This window comes from Myotis daubentonii, chromosome 9 (assembly GCF_963259705.1).
Source record: "Myotis daubentonii chromosome 9, mMyoDau2.1, whole genome shotgun sequence".
Lineage (NCBI taxonomy): Eukaryota > Metazoa > Chordata > Mammalia > Chiroptera > Vespertilionidae > Myotis > Myotis daubentonii.
Window position 1 is genome coordinate 45131916 of NC_081848.1, and position 19651 is coordinate 45151566.

The following is a 19651-nucleotide window of genomic DNA, read 5'->3' on the forward strand; positions in this document are numbered from 1 at the left end:
ACAAAGGACAAAGTAGGGAGGAACTTTTTTTCTATAATCATAAGTGATCCTAGATCACACATTATGCAAATGGTGTTACCTTAAAATAGGATGTCTAATAGGAGATTCTCCATAATCTGGCTGAACTGGAGTGGGGGTGAAAATGGATTTGGATTATGTATAAAAGAACAGTATAAATAATTTGTTATTTTAAAAACATTTTTTTTATGACAAGAGGTTTTCTAGTACCTTGCATAGCTGGAGCAGAAAGCAAAAAAGGTTGTTTATGAAAACATAGCACTCCCCATAAAGAAAGGTAGTTAGGAGCTGGAAGGTGTCTGAAAAATCTCTTGATCCCTGTTTTCTGGCAAAAGAGGAATTGAAATGAATTATATTCTCTTGAATTGTTGGTATGAGCTCAATAGCAATAGGGCACACTAGTTAGCTCAAAGGAGGCTTCCCATACTGGCTCTGATGTGACATTCAGGCAACCCCAACAAGGTTCCAAATCGAAAATCCCTAAGATTACACATCTGTTTACGATGCAAAATTCTGAAGGTATCCCACCAGATTGCAAAATATTTAAAAGAGGCAAGTATTCCTTTATGGACACTTACATTTTCTATCTGATTAGATATTCTTTTATAAATGTTAGAAATAATGTAAAAAAATTACATTTATATTTCTAGGGAAAGGAACTAAGACTTTTGAGATGCAAATATATACAAGGCACTTTAATATTTCAGTCAATCTCCACAACAACCCTATGAGGTAGGATTAATGCAATTATGATTATTTTTTCAGATGAAAAGCTGATGTTTAGATATAGTAATGAACTTGATCAAACCTATACATCTAAGAGCTGGCAGTGGAATCTAGCTGTGTCAAACTCCAGTGTCTAAGCTAAGCTATTAATCTCTAAACTATACTGTCAACTGAGCAAGAACTACAGTTCCATGGATCCTTTTTACTAGTGAGTCAAGTAACATTAATTGAGTATGCTCAGGGGGTCAGGTACAAATCTAGGCCCTAGAGATAAAATGGTAATCAAAAAGACAAGGTCCCCTTCTTTCCACATGAAGCTTAGAATATATATTATTTTCTAGTTCCATTCTTTTTAATCTTTATCACTCTATTTCCTGAGGTCCAGTCTCAGAGACAACCTCAGAATCTGACAAAATCCCAGAAAATCACACAATGAATTGTCTATAAGTCTCTGGGTGTCTATGAAATTCAATAATGAGTATAATCCAATATGACTTTATGGAACAATATCAAGTTTGATTCCATATTTTTCTGCCATTACATTTATTATCCTAACTTAAAATTTAGATGTTTTGAAACTACCTTGATCCTTTATTTCCTCAACAGGACAACATGATAAGCCATTCTATTCAGAGAGTTATGAAGTTAAATTATGAATTAGAACATGAGAAAATGCATGAAATATTATAGGCATTTCCATATACAAGTGTATATGACTTTATTTCAGAACAATCCTCCTACCAAGAACAATTAGAAAAGTTAGAGAAGTATGTTGTAAATGACTTCAGAGAGCATTCAGTGAAACAAGGATATAAGATTCCAAAGATAAGGAAAACAGAAAAGTGAGCCTGATATTTAATATTACTTTCCCACTTCAGGAACTTGTTGATTTAAAAATAATAGCTGGGCCTTAGCTGGTTTGGCTCAGTGGATAGAGTGCTGGCCTGTTGACCAAAGGATCCTGAGTTCGATTCTGGTCAAGGGCACATTCACTGGTTGAGGGTCTTTCATCATTGATGTTTCTATCTAACTCTCTCTCTCTCCCTTCCTCTCTGAAGTCAATAAAAATATTTTTTAAAATTAAAAAAATTAAAGTAATAGCTGGTAAAATGAAAAGAGCTTACAGCAAAAGACTGGAGTGAAGAGAAACAAAAATTGGAACACAAAGATCCTCCTGGTTGGGGAAACTGGTAAATTCCAAGGCATTTACTTGGACTCCAGAAAAGTTACACCTTGAAATAAGGGAAAATTAGAAATAGACTAGCCTAATAATAGTTTTGTGTATTTTTGAGATTGTTGGTCACTTTAATCAGAAATAAAGTTAAATACTCTCAGTAGAATGATATTAATCAGCATCTCAGATTATCCTTATAATTTTTCATGACAGTCATTGAAATAAAACCAGAAATGCAAAATACAAGAACTGAAAAAAATTAGGAGGAAAAAAAAAGAGGTGAAAAGATTAGATCCACAAAAGATCCAGCTATTAGAGTTAACATACCCAGACATTAAAATAATTTTGATTAATATTTCCTAGAACACAAATTGCAAGGTGTAGATTTTAAACAATAAGTGAAAACTAATTAAAAATAAAGTAAAGATGCCAGAATGAAAAAAAATAACTGAAATTAAAAGCCCAATGGATGGGTTTAATCATATTATACACAATTGAAAAAAAGAATCAAAGTATTGGAAAATAATTTAGAGTACATCCAGACTACATAAATGTGTAAAGATAAAACATAATGAAAATAATAAAAATAAAATATCCTTAAAGGATATAAGGTATTTGCTGGAAAGGTCAAATACATGTCTAATTGGAGCCCCAAAAGAAAAACATCCTGGGGCAAAAGTTATATTTGAATATAATAACATAAACATTTTCAAAACTGATATAAAACATAAACCAAAGATTTAAGAAGCATTTTACAGTTTAAATTTTATTAAATTTACATTTTAATGTAAATGTTATTGACAATATTAGACATTCACAGAGTTGAATTTTTCTATTTGAAAATATTCACTGTAGTTACTATTTTAATAATTCTGGTCCTTCCCCAAAGTCAACAAACACATTTTGTTTATTGTATTTCTTTTTATGAAAGCTTTTATACAGAAACAAGAAATTATCTACATTTATACTTTTCCTAGTGAAAAATATGCACTGTTCTTTGTTTGGTTTTTAATATCCACATATATCTTTGAGATAATTCATAACCAGTACATGAAGACATCATCATTTATTTTTACATCTACATAATATTTCCTTTGAGTATCCTGGTACATTGTATCTTGCCAGAATTTGCTTAGCAGTTCCCAGTTGATGAATATTTAGTTTGCTTTCATTTATAAATAACATTATAGTAAATAATTTTGTATATATATAAGCCAATTTGCACACATGTAAATGCATTTCTAAACTAAATTTTTAAAAGTGGAATTGCTGAGTTAATAATTTTTATAGTTATAATTTCTATAGGTAAAGTATTGTCATGTAAGTCAGACTTATTAATATTAACTGTTCCTCAGCAATTGTGAAAGTACTTCTTTCATCATACCCTTGCCAACCAGTCCGTTTTAACATTTTTTTTAAAATTTGGGTAATATCCTATCTAATAATAGACAAACATGGTAATTGACCATACCTTCGCTATGCCTCCCATTGGCTAATCAGCATGATATGCAAATTAACAACAAAGATGGTGGCTAATTTGCATACTGCAGGCAGGGCAGGTCAGCACCATCCCGCCTACCCCACCGCCATCCGGGCCTTCTATCTGCAACCCGGGGTGGTGGGCATCCAGTGTGCCACCCAACCCAGGGCGGCCGGGTGGGACAGCGTGGCTCCTCTGTCACCCCAGCTTCCTCATCACAACTCCCTTGGGGGCCTAAGCCTTTAGTCGGACATCCCCCGAGGGCTCCCTGGATGCCAGAAGGATGTCTGACTGCAAGCTTAGGCCTGATCCCCCAGGGAGTGGGCCTAAGTCAACAGGTGGACATCCCCCAAGGGGTCCTGGACTGCAAATGATTGCAGGCCAGGCTGAGGGACCCCCCCCAAGTGCACAAATTTTTGTGCACCGGGCCTCTAGTAATGAATAAAGAACTATCTCAATTTTACTTCAATTACTTTCTACTTTAAGTGAGAATGAATAGCATTTCATAAGATCAAGAAATATTTGTATCTCCATTTATTATATCAGAACCCAGAATTTTTCTTTTTGCAAAGGGCCAGGCAGCGAATATTTTAGGTTTTGTGGGCCATACAGCTTCGTTCATAGCTATTTAATTATGCCCTTGTAGTGTGGGGGCAGCCATAGACAACACATAAATAAAGGAATATGAGTGTATTCAAATAAAACTTTTTATATGGACAGTAAATTTTGAATTTAACATAATTATCATATGTCAGAAAATATTGCTTTTTAAAAATATATTTTTTATTGATTTCAAAGAGGAAGGGAGAGAGAGAGAGAAACATCAATAATGAGAGAGAATCATTGATCAGCTGCCTCCTACACACCCCCCCCACTGGGATTCCACCTGCAACCCAGCCATGTGCCCTAACCAGGAACCTTCTGGTTAACAGGTCAATGCTCAACCACTGAGCTACACTGGTCAGGCTGCACTTTGTTTTTATTCAATCATTTAAAAATGTAAAAACAATTCTTATCTTGTAAGGCATTCAAAAATACATGCATTTAATATTCCATTTCCTTAGAGAGGGTCTACACTCTTAATAAAGACAATAACAAAATTAATGGACTTCCCAATCCACCACCATCTTGTCTCCACTACCTTATTTTAAAAACATTTTATTAGGAAAGCGTTCGAATCTGAGTAGAATAGAGAATATTATGAAGAACTTTCATGTACTCTTTCTTCAATCTTAACTTGAAGAATTATCAATATTTTATTAACTTTGACATTTTACTTTTCTACTAGTGAATATAGTGTTTAGCTCAATGCTTTATTTTTCTATTTTAAATCATGTCTTTTAAACCTTAACTACAAAAAATGGAGTAATCATATACTTAATGCTACACCCCAAATGCAATATAATACTACATTCCCAACCAGATTGTGTTCTTTACCTAACTTCTACGTTTTCAAGGTTTATAACTTCATAATCAAAAGCTCCCTTTGAAGCAGTGGGAATTACATAGTGACGGATACTTCTTGGAGCCAAACGAGGTGCTAAAAGACAGGTAAACCAGATATGGGATGAAGACAAGCCATGTTTGTGGAAACACTGTGCCGTCGGTGGTAGAAAACAAAAGAAACGTTCGCGGTGAACACTCAAGCAGCTGCTGATTTCCACTGTCCAGAGAGAAGTTTAATCAAAATAAAGTCCCATATAAAAATCCTACCCTATTTGTCTCTTGATGGCACTCATCACAGCTCCTTCTTTCCTGAGCAGAGATCCAGCCTTCCTGGGGAATAAGTAAAGGACAATGCATCCTAATAATGAGGCTAATAATGTAAGACACTGAGAGAGGAAATTCCATTTTCCCTATAACAGGAAATCTCATTTTGACTTTTGAATCTATCCAGAGATCTGAAATAGCTTCCCCCAAATCTTCAAGCCATATCAAATCTGAGTTTGGCCATATTTAAGATGACATCAAAGGGTAACTGTTCCAACATAATATTCTTTCTCAAAACCACAGAAGCCACTGTAGGAAGCAGAAGGGAACTAATAATTACTGAGAAAAATATCTATCAGAATACAGCTGTCTTTCCCATGTCATCTAACAAAAGTGTCACATCCCCACAAGTCAGCTACCTCAATTATTGGTAATGCTTAGCACTCAGTAGATGTTAGAAGTGCTGTTATTTTTCCTGGTTCTGTCCCTTGGGGCCTCCGGTCTCAGAGCACAAACTCTATATTGCTGCAAGGTTCCTATAAGAGCCAGAGGCTTCCCCACCCACCTTCTGCATTCCATCCTGGGATATCCTGGACCATATGCAGCATTCAGCTGCAGAGAATAGAATACAGGACAGAGCGAGCATTGAAAGAATAAGAAAACACACAGGTAAGGCTGGACTGCTCCATGGATGATGAGTAATTAGGGGAGGGGTCACCTGGGAAATGAGAACAGGATATGCTCCATAGAGATAGGAAGAGAATGCAGCCAACCAATGTCAAGGATATTTTGATAGGAGATGGAATGGGGATGTGACAGGTAGGGAACATGAAATGAATTAGTTCATCAAGAGATGCATCACTGCCCTCCAACTGAGTTCAAAAAGTAGCCCTGGTGCCATTGTCCTCAAAGATGAAGAGTTTTCAGTATGTGTTGGTAAGCATCAGCAGATCATCTATCAACAAACCCTGCCCTGAAAATTGGCCTTTTCTGGCTAGTATCCCCTCTGTTCTTATTTTTACTTGTCCTTCTCTCTGCCCTGCAAATGGCTCAACAAATCTCAGAAAAACGTAAGTTCAAGGAAAGCATGAAAGCATCTAATAAGGAATGAACAGGAGAGAGAGAGAGAGAGAGAGAGAGAGAGATTGAGAGAGAGAGAGAGAGAGAGAGAGAGAGAGATCTCACATTCATATAACTTTCATTATAGTACATTGTAGAAATTGTCCTATTTTATTATTAGTTATTGTCATTAATCTTACTGTGCCTAATTTATAAATTAACCTTTATCATAAATGTGTATATATAAAAATTAGTATAAAAAGATTTGATACTATGTGGTTTTAGACATCCATTGGGGGTCTTAAGTATCACTCAAGGATAAGTGAGGATCGACTATACCACATGCATGAAAAAAAATTGTGCCTATTATCAAAACAAAAAATAATGCAGGGACCCAAATTATGGTAAAAAATTCTGGATCAGAGCAAGAATGCAATGGACAATGAAATGCTAAATAGTCCCAAGCTAGATGGCCTCTTGTAGCTATCATGTAGAAGTCATTTCCTAGAGACATGAACAAGATCTGCTCTACACAGTGCTTGGATGGGCACCACCACCATGTCTCTAGCATGTTCTTTCTTTTATGCTTTTACAAATGACCAAACATCTCTGTGATTAGCATGTTCTTTATTTCAGAAGTCTTAATAGCTCCACTACCTTAATCAAAGCCACTAAGACTCAGTGCTAAGAAGTTTTAAAAACCTTTGCTCTGGTCTCTCATCTTTTGACTTATAGTTTAAGTATTAAAAGACACACACATTCCTATTGTTTACTAATTTACTGGTAACTACTCAATGGCCTTTGCAGTTTCTCTACAGCTTTGGCAGTCCCGTTATGTTTCATTTCTAAATGTTTGGCCATGTTTCCTTTCCTTGATCAGATTTTCTAGGGGATTTCAAATTACATTTATTCTTTCAAAGAAATAATTTTTGTATGTTTTTACCCTTTTTTGTCTAATTCAAATTAATTCAATGTTTATTTTATCCTTTTTCATTTTTAAAAAACTTCATCTTATATATTTCCTAAATTCTTGAGTTTAATGATTTTCCAGCAATTCTTAGTTTGGCATTTATGAACATTTTAGGGGGAATATGCTTAGATTTAGTAAATAATAGCCCATTAATAAATTTGTGCATTTTCTGATAAAGAAGTCCACAGCTTTTCTTATCAGAACATTCTAAAAATTAATAATCATTTCTTTAATAAAGCTCTATTTATTATTTTATTTAAAGAATAAAAACCTGCATTTCTTGCCTGTGGGGCAGTATAGCCCTCTTCTTTAGAACATATAATCTACAGAAATTATTTGCAAATCTTCAAATTAATTCACTACTCAGACCACTTTAGTTTAGCTTATTTTCCTATGATTCTACTGACGTTTCTTCCCATAAGGTTACTACCTACATCAAAGCCCTAAATTGAATAGACTCTTTTCAGTATTTATATTATTGAGTATCTGAGAGGCACTAAACTCTGGTGACCATATCTTTTATCTTTTTTGCTTCTGTGACTCCTATTTTTTTTGTTGTTTTTCACCCACGTCTCTGAATTTTTCTTTGCTTCTTCTTCTGCATCTACCAAATTGCTAAATTTTACATTTTTTTTAATAAAGCTGAGCTCAGTTTCTTTCTATTCTCACCCTAAATTCTTGCCTATGTTAGCATATCATCTCCTAGCTTCTCAGCTACCATCAGTATGCCATGGTCTCCCCTATGTCCAGCAGGCTTCTTCTCTGTCTTGGATGTCATACCTATTTGCTTAGTTTTCATTTCTCTAGGATAGCTGCTATGACCATCGAATTCAATTGTACAATCTGAACCTGTGATCTTTTTCCCCAAATCGGCTTCTATTCCAATACTCCAGGAAAAAGTAAGTGTTACTATTTTCCATGTAGTTGCAGAGAGTCCTCAGTCCTGTGTGTTAGTGCTCTGGCTAACTGGATCCTGGATCGAACAGATAAAGAATCTATGGCAGTATCACACTGATGGAATTCTTATTACAGAACACAGATTCTGGCTTTGCATTCATCCATCATGTCCGAGGTAACTAACACCACCAAAGGCCCCTTTTACTTCATACTCACGGGCATCCCTGGATTTGAAGATTCCCACATCTGGATCTCCATCCCCTTCTGCTGTCTCTACACCATCTCCATCTTGGGCAACACCACCATTCTCAATGTCATACGCACAGAGCCATCCCTCCGCCAGCCCATGTACCTATTTCTCTCCATGCTGGCCCTGACTGACCTGGGTCTCACCCTCACCACTCTGCCCACTGTTATGCAACTCCTCTGGTTCAATATTCGTAAGATCAGTTTTGAATCTTGTTTTGCCCAGTTCTTCTTCCTTCACGGATTCTCCTTTATGGAATCTTCTGTGTTGTTGGCCATGTCCTTTGACCGCTATGTGGCCATCTGCCGCCCCCTCCATTATGCCACCATCCTCACCAGTGAAGTCATTGGCAAGATCGGGTTAGCCATCATTTGCCGCTGTGTTCTGGCTGTTCTTCCCTCCCTTTTTCTGCTCAAGCGCCTGCCCTTCTGCCGCTCGCACCTTCTCTCTCACTCCTACTGCCTCCACCAGGACATGATTCGCCTGGTCTGTGGTGACATCCGGTTCAACAGCTGGTATGGATTTGCTCTGGTTTTGCTCATTATTGTGATGGACCCTCTGCTCATTGTGCTCTCCTATGCAATGATTCTGAAAAGTGTCCTGAGAGTAGCCTCCTTGGTTGAGAGACTTCGAGCCCTAAACAACTGTCTGTCTCACATTCTGGCTGTTCTGGTTCTCTATGTTCCCATGGTTGGCTTATCCATGACCCACCGCTTTGCCAAGCATGCCTCTCCACTGGTCCATGTTATCATGGCCAATATCTACCTGTTGGCACCTCCTGTGATGAACCCCATCATCTACAGTGTAAAGACTAAGCAGATCCGCCAGGGAATGTTCCGTTTACTCTTCCAGAGGAAAGTGCACTGACTATTCAAATTTAAGTTTACAGAAGTAGTTGTATATAAATGCATGGAGTCAAGATCAGGAATACTACCATCAAAACTGTAAGCAGCATTCATTGGATAAGGAATAGCTTCTGTATAAGAAGGTCCTAATGTAAAACGAAATAAATCATTTTTCTTTGACTAGAAATTAAAAGACCTAAAGTTTCTTATACTCTACTTTATTTATTCTTCAATAGTCACCCGACTTTGAGAGAAATTTAAAAATATACACAATCTCTGTTCTGCTTTCTTTGCAGAGATGTTGTTATTAAGATGTGGTGAAGTATAAAATTCTACTTTATAAGTTTAAAGTTCCGGTTACTGTATAAACATATATTTGGAAGCTGTAACATGTTCACACCTTGTAAAATTCCTGAAGCAAATGCCAGATTTTAATTAAAAACAGATGCTCTTGTAACCTCAATCTGCAATAATAAAAGAGAACCTTCCTAAACGAGGAGGTCAAATTGAAAAAAGAAAGACCATTGTGAACATCAGTGCTACTTGGGGAAAAAAATAAACACCAAACATAAAAGACAAAGTGCAAATAGCTTGGGGGTTTTGAGAAACTGTTGAACTAATATTCACTGCAAAGTTCAATTAAACTCCAGGGTAGAATTATGATTCACAGAAATGGTAACTACTGCTGAAAGAAGATAGTAGATGGAGTTATGTGACAGACAATATCTGGAAGATAAACATCAAATGAGCTTGAATGTTGAGTGTGAATGTGTAGAAACAACTATGATTTGATTATGATTAGACTTGCTTTCTGAACTGGCTCAGGTTGTACTCCTATCTTGTTGTGAGCCTTTGATTAGTCATCATGACTTGTTAATAAATGAGCTGGGAGAGTTGTTTAACTTTTCGGAGTCACACCTTCTTCTATCATGAAATGTACACAATTATGCCTTCATAACTGGTATTAATGAATATTACATAGAAAACACGGGTAAACTTCCTTAAATGTGCAGGAATACTTTTGCTAAAGGAACATGAAGTGATGAGGAGGAAGTTTTCTCAGTAAAAGTGTAAATAGTATCAGACAGGGGTAAGGAATGAAGGTTGTGGAAAGAAGTTTTTAATGTAAATAAAGAAATACTACTGTTTGGAATATAGAGAGTTCTAAATAAAAGTTGTTTCCTTTCATTCACTAATCCCATTCAGTGATATTTTCAATTGTTATCTGCAGGTATATATATAAAGGGTCTAGGGATTCCCACTAAACCACCTGATAGATCGAGGATATCTCTATATGTGTTACAATTCTCACCTCTCACCTCTCACTTCTCAGACACCCTAAACAAGATTATACACATTGATATCAATAACAGAAACAATCCAGGAATTAAAGAGAATTAAGTCTCGGAACTACATGTAGATTAATAATCTATATAGTAGAAAAACATTAATATTTTAAAAGTTTATAATAAATTTTTAAATAAGTGTCTCACCACATATTTAGGTGTGCCTCAGAATATGTTCCTATGTTTAATGAGATTTCATCAATACTCAGGGCCACAATCTTAGCACCATTTCAAGGGGGATGGTCAGGACTTGAATTGACTTTAGAGAACAACTCACTTAGGATGTGGCCCACATCAGTTGTCCAGGGCTAATGACCCATCTCCCAAGTTATGAAATCAGATCATCTTAAATTATGTATTTTTAAAACTAAGTTTATTAAAAAGGTGTCTTTTCCTCACTATATAATTTAATTTTATTGCGGATCAAAGAGCAGATACAGTAATGTGACAACAATAATCTGATGCTGAATAAAATATGCTGTTGACACAAAAACACAGCATTCAAAAATATATAATTATTACATTTACCATGGCCCTGACTTTCTCTTTATTCAAAGGGAGATTAATCATAATAGATTTAGCCCAGCCAGTGTGGCTCAGCACTTGAGCATCAACCCAGGAACCAAGAGGTCACCTGGTCAGGGAACATGGCCAGGTTGTGGGCTTGATCTCCAGTAGCGGGCATGCAGGACGTAGCTGATCAATGATGATTCTCTCTCATCAATGTTTCTATCACTATATCCCTCTCCCTTCCTCTCTCTCTAAAATCAATAAAAACATGTTATAAAAAATCATAATAAACTTATAAAACAACAAACTCTCAAACAATATGGGATGTCTTTGTCCCTCCTCATTATTTATATACTGCTAGTGGAACTGTGTTCTTGTTGTTGTTGAGTAGGTAAGCAACCACTGATAACTGGAATGACACAAATTATATCATGACAATAGCCATAGGAGAGAGAAACATGTAAAATGTAAAAACTAGGAGTATTAGTCTCAGAAAAGTAAGTGAACTTTCCATCATTACACAGTTAGCAAGTGGCATAATTTTCAGGAATCATCCTGGGCCTTTGTTTTCTTCCTCTATCTTTTCTTGCTAGCAGTCTCCTTGACTCTCACAGCATCAATTACCTTATATGTATATATAACTGCCAAATCTTTATCCAAAGATTGAAATTTTTTATTGATCTCCAGAATTTTATACCTAATTTTCATCTCTATTAGGATGCCTTACTGTCATCTCAAACCCAGTATGTCTGAAACTGTACCAATTACCTACTACCCTTAGTTCTAGCAACACCCTCTCTCTATCACACCAAACACACACACACACACACACACACACACACACACACACACACACACACACACTATACACATAATACATACTATAATACATCATCTGCATTTATTTTCTGACATTATTTCATATCTTGGTAAATGCCAAATCCCCACCTACTATAGAAGTGAAAGAAACCCAATGATGATGTAAATATACACATTTATAAATATTATATATAACTATTAGTGTCCTGGTGCACGGATTTGTGCAAAATGAAAGGAAATTAATTAGAAGAAATATTTTAATATAGCTATTTGAGTCTTACTAATGAAAAGAAAATAGTATTCTACTGAGTCTCCTACAGGGCTTCTGTGAGGATCAAATGAGATCAGGCACTTGAAAATGCTTCACAAACATTTGGTTAAAGTGTAAAATGTTTGCACCTGGCTATAAAGCAAGTTGTGTTCCTGGGCTGAAGAAACTCCAAGGATGCTAGTCTCTAGGGAGAGGAAGCCAGGCATTGATACTTGACGTCATTACTCAGCGCTCACAGCTACCCTTTCTGAGCTGAGCTAGGCTGTAGGATGCATTTTATGCCATAGGGTCTTGGCAGTGCTGGCTGCTATTTAGTGGGCTGTTGCTCCGGGGTGGTGGCAGGGCCTGTGTCCCACTTGGGGGAAGCCAAGTGTTGGTTTGTTGGTGCCAGGTCCATGGTGCTGTTTCTTTGTAAATGGCAAGTGCACATCATGGCAGCTCCTTTATTGAGCGTCTGCCCAGTGGTGGTCAGTGTGTGTCATACCTACAGATCGGATGGTCAGATCGGATGGTCAGACAGTCGAATGGACACTTAGGCTTTTATATATATATATATAAATAACACAAATATATATACCAATATATGTATGTGCCAATATATATGTATATTACATGCATAGTAAGTATTATATGCATATAAATATATAAATAATATTGACCACTTAGTCTCTTTCTACTTTTTTATTATTTTGTTATATAAGGCAAATTAACTATTTTTAGGATAAAGTTTTAGTCTCATTTAAAATAATTTCCTCATCATTTCATTCCAGAGTTTAATTTTATGACACAAAATGTGGGAATGATTTCATGTGGTAATTGTGCTAAAATTGTTTTCTAGAAATTATTATGCACATTTTACTTCCTTAGGAGAGTACAAATACTCCTCATTATTATGGCCTTATCTGTACAGCATGATGTTCTAAAAAAAGCCTCTGCTATTTTGAAAAGTTTAAAACATTGTTTATAGTATTTGATTTTTTATTATTGCATTCTTGGGTAAGGTGGTTTTGTAATACATATTATATTGTGAAGCCATTGAAATATGCTTGCTTATAATTGTATTTCTGTATTTGTTGTGAACTTTGTTATAGTCCTGTTAATCTATTGTGCTACTAGCAATGATAAATATTAATACATTTACTTTTTTATATATAGGACTAGAGGCCTGGTGCACAAAAATTTGTGCACTCAGGGGGAGGGGAGGTCCCTCAGCCCGGCCTGTGCCCTCTCGCAGTCTGGGACCCCTCGGGAGATAACGACCTGCTGGCTTAGGCCTGCTCCCAGGTGGCAGAGGGCAGGCCCAATCCCTACATGCAGCCCCTGGTCGGGCTCAGAGCAGGGCCGATTGGGGAGTTGGGGCGCCTTCCCCTGTCATGCACAGAGCAGGGCGGATTGGGAGGTTGCGGCGCCACCCCCTGTCACGCACAGAGCAGGGCCCATCAGGGGGCTTGGGGCGCTGCCCCCTGTCACGCACAGAGCAGGGTCCATCAGGAGGGTTGAGGCTCTGTACCCTGTCATGCACAGATCAGGGTCAATCAGGGGGTTGGGGAGCTCCCCCCTGTCATGCACAGAGCAGGGCCGATCAGGGGGTTGGGGCGCCGCCACTGTCACACTCAGGGCAGGGCAGATGGGGAGGTTATGACTCTACCCCATCACACACAGAGCAGGGCCCGCGGGGGGGGGGGGGGACGGTGTTGGGCACCACCCTCTATCACCCACAGAGCAGGGCCGATCAGGTGGTTGGGGTGCCGCCACTCTCACACTCAGGGCAGGGCCAATGGGGAGGTTATGGCTCTACCCGGTCACACACAGAGCAGGGCCGGTGGGGGGTGGGAGGGTTGTGGCCCTGCCCCCTGTCACACATAGAGCCGCAGGGTGATCAGGGGGTTTGGGCGCTGCCCCCTGTCATGCTTATCCCGGTGCTGGAAGGCCTCGCAGCTCCGCTGATCCCGGTGCTGGGAGGCATATTACCCTTTTACTATATAGGGTAGAGGCCTGGTGCATGGGTGGGGCTGGCTGGTTTGCCCTGAAGGGTGTCCTGGATCAGGGTGGGGGTCCCCACTGGGGTGCCTGGCCAGCCTGGGTGAGGGGATGATGGCTGTTTGCAGCTGGTCACACACTCTTCAGGGTGGGGGTCCCCACTGGGGTGCCTGGCCAGTCTGGGTGAGGGGCTGAGGGCTGTTTTCAGGCTGGGACTGAAGCTCCCAACCGCTCCTTTTTTTCTTTTTTTTTTTTTCTTTTTTATTCTGTGCCAGCTTTAGCTCTGAGGCCTCAGCTGCTGAAAACAGGTTTCTGGCCTTTGTTTACCGTCTGTATTTGATACAATGTTGCGGTCAGGCTGGCTGAAGCCCCACTGAGTAAAGCAGGTTTCTGGGATTTTTTTAGCTTCTATATTTGCAACATAGTTACTTAGAGTTGCAGCTGAGAGGCTGGCAAGTCAAGCGGGGAACGTTGGAGTCCTCTGTCACTGAAGCAAGCAAGCCTCCCTGTTTGCATCAGCTGCCTGGCTTCTGGCCGCCATCTTGGCTGACAGTTAATTTGCATATCTCCCTGATTAGCCAATGGGAAGGGTAGCGGTTGTATGCCAATTACCATGTTTCTCTTTTATTAGTGTAGATATCAATTCTTTCTATAGCATGTTTTCATAAATGGTTTTGAAAGTTTATTTTAAATTTCTCCATTTTTTATTACAGAGAAAAATTTAATTTTTTGTGATTCCATCTACTCATCTTTCATCTGTGATTTGTTTTTACTGCTACTATGTTTAGATAGTCCTCCTCAATGAAAAATTAAAATGCTTATATTGTTTTCTCTAATTTTTGTTAGTGATTTACATTAAATTACTATATCCACTTGGAATATAATTTTGTGCAAATCATTAAGTGTGCCACCAAATAGCTAACTAATAAACAGTTTTTCTTTCTAGTTCAGTGTTGATATGGCTATCAATATTTACTTATTGTATAAATATATTAGAAAAGTTGATCTTTGTGGTTTCCAGAGGTTGACTGCAAGGTGATTGCTTCTTGAAAGTGGTGCATGACATTCTTTTTACCTGTAGCTATCCTGTCCCTTGTAGTCCTGCCCCAACTTCAGACTGCTTACAGAAGAAAGTTTCTTGGAACCGATTTTTTAACAGATTGTACATTTCAAACATCAGCATGTATTTTCAAATCATATTCAAGAAATTGTAAAAAACAGGGCTTCCATGTGGGCTTCTACTTGCTACTCAATGAGGATACTGGGGGCAGAAAAGCCTCTCAGGGACAGAGCTGACATCCTGGCTTCCCAGTGGACCCCAGGTCTCAAGATGCCTCTTCATTATAATCCTGAAGGGACCTGCAACACTCCCCCATCTTCCAGCCTAGAGATTTGCAAAAGCTTATAATTTAGCTATCCTGTGGGTCAAGCACAGAAGACAAAATCTAAATATAAAGAAGAGGTTACCAACCACAGGCAGGAGAAATCACAGGTAAGGCTCCTCTGTGGATGTTCAGGATAAAGAAGGAGAGGGTGATGACTACTGTTAGAAAATGCAAAGAGTTAATACCAGTAATGCACTTAGGGCATTAACTAAACAAAGAAAGCAATCAATAAGTGTGATAGTCCTCATCTGGGCTCGACTCTCACTTCTCTCCTACACACTCTGCCCTTTGCTTCCAGTTACATTTTGGTATTGCATAAATGCAATCCACAGCATCAGATGACATTAACTCATGAGAATAAGAAGACAGATCAGAAATAAGCACTAACCTAGAGTAAATCTGACCTGAGTGTATGATGAAATAAACAGGAGATAAAGAAATGGTGATGACTTCAGAACAAGGGAAACAGGCGATAATGCTATTATCCAAGAAAATTTAAAAGGAGACTCTGGATTAAAAACATATATTGGCCATTACATTTTCATTTTGGAGTTAATTTTAAGTCTTTACGAGAATGGAATTGGTAGCAGAATTTGGATGAAAGGCAGATTCCAGGGTTCTAAGAACTTAACGGGAGTGGTAAAACAGAAACAGGAGAATTAAAAATGTGTTTCTCATGAATTAATATGTTGAGTTTTCAGGGAATAAGGTTTGTATGAAAGCAATCTCTGCAGAGATGGGATAAAAACAAGCAATCATTGTGTTCTTCTATCTTTCCTTAGCTGCCCAACAATTCTAAACCTTTATTTGGGTAAAGTTAGGTCAAAATAGGGCAAAAACAGAAATCATATTTGTGTTCTTTCTGAGCAAAGACTCTGAACATGAAGCCACATTCCTCAGTCATGTTCGAAATGACTAACACCACCAAAGAATCTGTCTACTTCATCCTCACGGGCATCCCTGGATTTGAAGATTCCCACATCTGGATCTCCATCCCCTTCTGCTGTCTCTACACCATCTCCATCTTGGGCAACACTACTATTCTCATTGTCATCCGCACAGAGCCATCCCTCCGCCAGCCCATGTACCTATTTCTCTCCATGCTGGCCCTGACTGACCTGGGTCTCACCCTCACCACCCTGCCTACTGTTATGCAGCTCCTCTGTTTCAACATTTGTGAGATCAGCTTTGAAGCTTGCTTTGCACAGGTATTTTTCATTCATACATTCTCCTTTATGGAATCTTCTGTGTTGTTGGCCATGTCCTTTGACCGCTATGTGGCCATCTGCCGCCCCCTCCATTATGCCACCATCCTCACCAGTGAAGTCATTGGCAAGATCGGGTTAGCCATCATTTGCCGCTGTGTTCTGGCTGTTCTTCCCTCCCTTTTCCTGCTTAAGCGCCTGCCCTTCTGCCGCTCGCACCTTCTCTCTCACTCCTACTGCCTCCACCAGGACATGATTCGCCTGGTCTGTGGTGACATCCGGTTCAACAGTTGGTATGGATTTGCTCTGGTTTTGCTCATTATTGTGATGGACCCTCTGCTCATTGTGCTCTCCTATGCAATGATTCTGAAAAGTGTCCTGAGAGTAGCCTCCTTGGTTGAGAGACTTCGAGCCCTAAACAACTGTCTGTCTCACATTCTGGCTGTTCTGGTTCTCTATGTTCCCATGGTTGGCTTATCCATGACCCACCGCTTTGCCAAGCATGCCTCTCCACTGGTCCATGTTATCATGGCCAATATCTACCTGTTGGCACCTCCTGTGATGAATCCCATCATCTACAGTGTAAAGACTAAGCAGATCCGCCAGGGAATTATGCGCCTTCTTTCCCAAAGAAACACACATTAAAGATGAAAGAATGATTGCGTTAAATTACTAAGGACTTTGATTCATAGGCTTATGGGGAAAGTACAGTAAGAATTGCTAAATGGAGACTGAGAGTGTGAAATAAAATGCCACTCTATTTTTAAGGCAGTATGACATAATTTTAGCTTTTAACGGATGTTTGGCTTGGAAGAGCTGGAAGTAAGTGTTCTATCTAAAAGAGATGCAGATATGAGTTGATTGCTATCTAGCACACTTTATCAGCTATGCCAGTGGGATGAGCTTCATCCATTGAGTATATATATATCTGTTTAAGTTGGGTGTGTTTTTCCTTCTGGATATTCTTTTTTTCCCCCAAGGGGTTGGTTAAATAAGTAAGAAGGAAACACTTCGTTGTCACTCCCACTACCTGTTCTCTTAAGTCACTTAGGTGGTCAGGTTAACACTAGCTCCATGGTCCTGAAGGAAACCTACTGGCTGTGTGCTTTGACTTTCTCTTGTGAAAGACTGGAAAATCTTTGAAGGAGAATGGATACACAGCAAGTTTCTTAGCTATTCAGGTTTGCCTAATGAACAACACGCATCATGATTTCAGCAGACCTAATGACCACATGCAGAGTCTAAATCAGGGCAGGGTGTTTAGATCCCCCACAGCTAGAACAAGATTCCTGCTTTGCTAGAAGTCTTTAGTATTTAGAATTTTAAATAGGCGTACAGTCATATTTGTAGGAATAGAAACTAAATTTTCAGACCAAAACAGACTGTTAAAATATATATCTCAATGTCCTTAATGAAACTTAATTTCTAGGGGCAGGTTCCCCTTAGCACCATGGATTTTGTATTAGAAAATACTCTTGTAAAGGGAAACGACCTTATTGACTATAAAGATTATTTTGTTTAAACCAGGTAAGCTCTCTCAGAAGTATCAGTTTGAAAGGCAGCCATAATATTGGTCACAGCTCCTCATTACTTAATTCATGGGGTCTAGGTGGCCAATATTAGGGCTAACTTAGATTTGAATGAAAATACGAAGGGTTTCCATTGAAGCATAGAGGGAGGGAAGATTAAGAGGTAAAAGCAGAGAATAAGTGAAGAAGGGATCCCTTCCTTTTCCAATACCCTTCCTCCCCCACTTTCCATGTCTTTATCCAGAGCCTAGAAGTTAGCATGTTTCTTTAGACAACCATGAATCAGCAGGTGTAGCTAAATAAATTGTAGAATCAAAAACATATGCAATGTCAGAATATGGGAAATTAGGACCAAGAAATCTAATGTCAAAAAAGTCAAGAAAATGTATCAAAGGAGACTTTTTTATTTTTCAGTGGATGATACAGGCTTGATAATGTCCCAAAAAACATAAGGGAAAAAAAACACATCTTGAGATTATGCCAGATTTTTTTAGAAGGAGCATATGATATCAATAATAATCTCTTCTTCAGAGCTATCTATCAATTGAATTTTATTGTCACAAATCATTACCTGCAGACAATGCCCACATTTTTTTAAAAAATATTTCTTATTAATTTCAGAGAGTTAATGTTGGTAGCCTTTGGTCTCCATGGACCCAAGAAACCAAGGTGAAAATATTTTAAAAATATTTTTATTGATTTCACAGAGGAAGGGAGATGGATAGAAAGATAGAAACATCAATGATGATAGAGAATCATTGATTGGCTGCCTCCTGCATGCCCCCTATTAGAGGTTGAGCCCACAACCTGGGCATATGCCCTCACCTGGAATCCAACTGTGACCTCTAGGTTCATAGGTTGACACTCAACCACGGAGCCACCCGGCTGGGCCAATGGCCAAATAAAGACTCAATCCGGAAATCTGTCCTTATCCTTTGTTCTTCTACCTTTTCTATTGTTTTCTTTCCCTAGAAAAAAATGTTTATTTCTTTTTGTGAACTTAGGTTCACATAAATGAAGCTAGGTTCTAGTCATTATAATGTCATAGTTTGTGTCTCTTTCTTATATACTAAATATATATCTATATATAGCTATATGTGTGTGTGTGTGTGTGTGTGAGAGAGAGAGAGAGAGAGATAATTTCAAATTCATTACTCTATTTCACTATAATTTTTGTTAGTTTTCATATTTTAACTTCTAACCTAGTGTTATACAATAGATATATAATACAATCACACATTAGTTATAATTTCCTAGTAGCAACATTAAAAAACAAAAGAGAAACAGGTTAAAATAACTTCAATATGTTTTTTAACCCAATATAACTATAATGTCATCATTTCAATGTGTAACCTTTTAGAAATAACATATTCCACATTCATTTTTTTCATGTTAGGTCTTCAAAATCTGGTCAGATGTTATTACTGTACATATCAATTAAAACTAGCCACATTTCAAGGGCTCAATAGCTATATATTGC

The 19651-nt window shown here is 38.2% G+C and overlaps 2 protein-coding genes across 2 annotated transcripts; both read left to right on the top strand.

The window, feature by feature from the left end:
- Nucleotides 1–8185: 8185 nt before the first annotated feature.
- On the top strand, nt 8186–9148 carry LOC132242148 (olfactory receptor 51Q1). Its single transcript, XM_059711065.1, has one exon. The coding sequence runs from the start codon at nt 8201–8203 to the stop codon at nt 9146–9148; it is 948 nt and encodes a 315-aa protein (XP_059567048.1). The 5' UTR covers nt 8186–8200.
- A 7170-nt stretch (nt 9149–16318) lies between these two features.
- Nucleotides 16319–17287, top strand: LOC132242149 (olfactory receptor 51Q1-like). Its single transcript, XM_059711066.1, has one exon. It carries the CDS (start codon nt 16319–16321, stop codon nt 17285–17287), a length of 969 nt encoding a protein of 322 aa, XP_059567049.1.
- The last annotated feature ends 2364 nt before the right edge of the window (nt 17288–19651 follow it).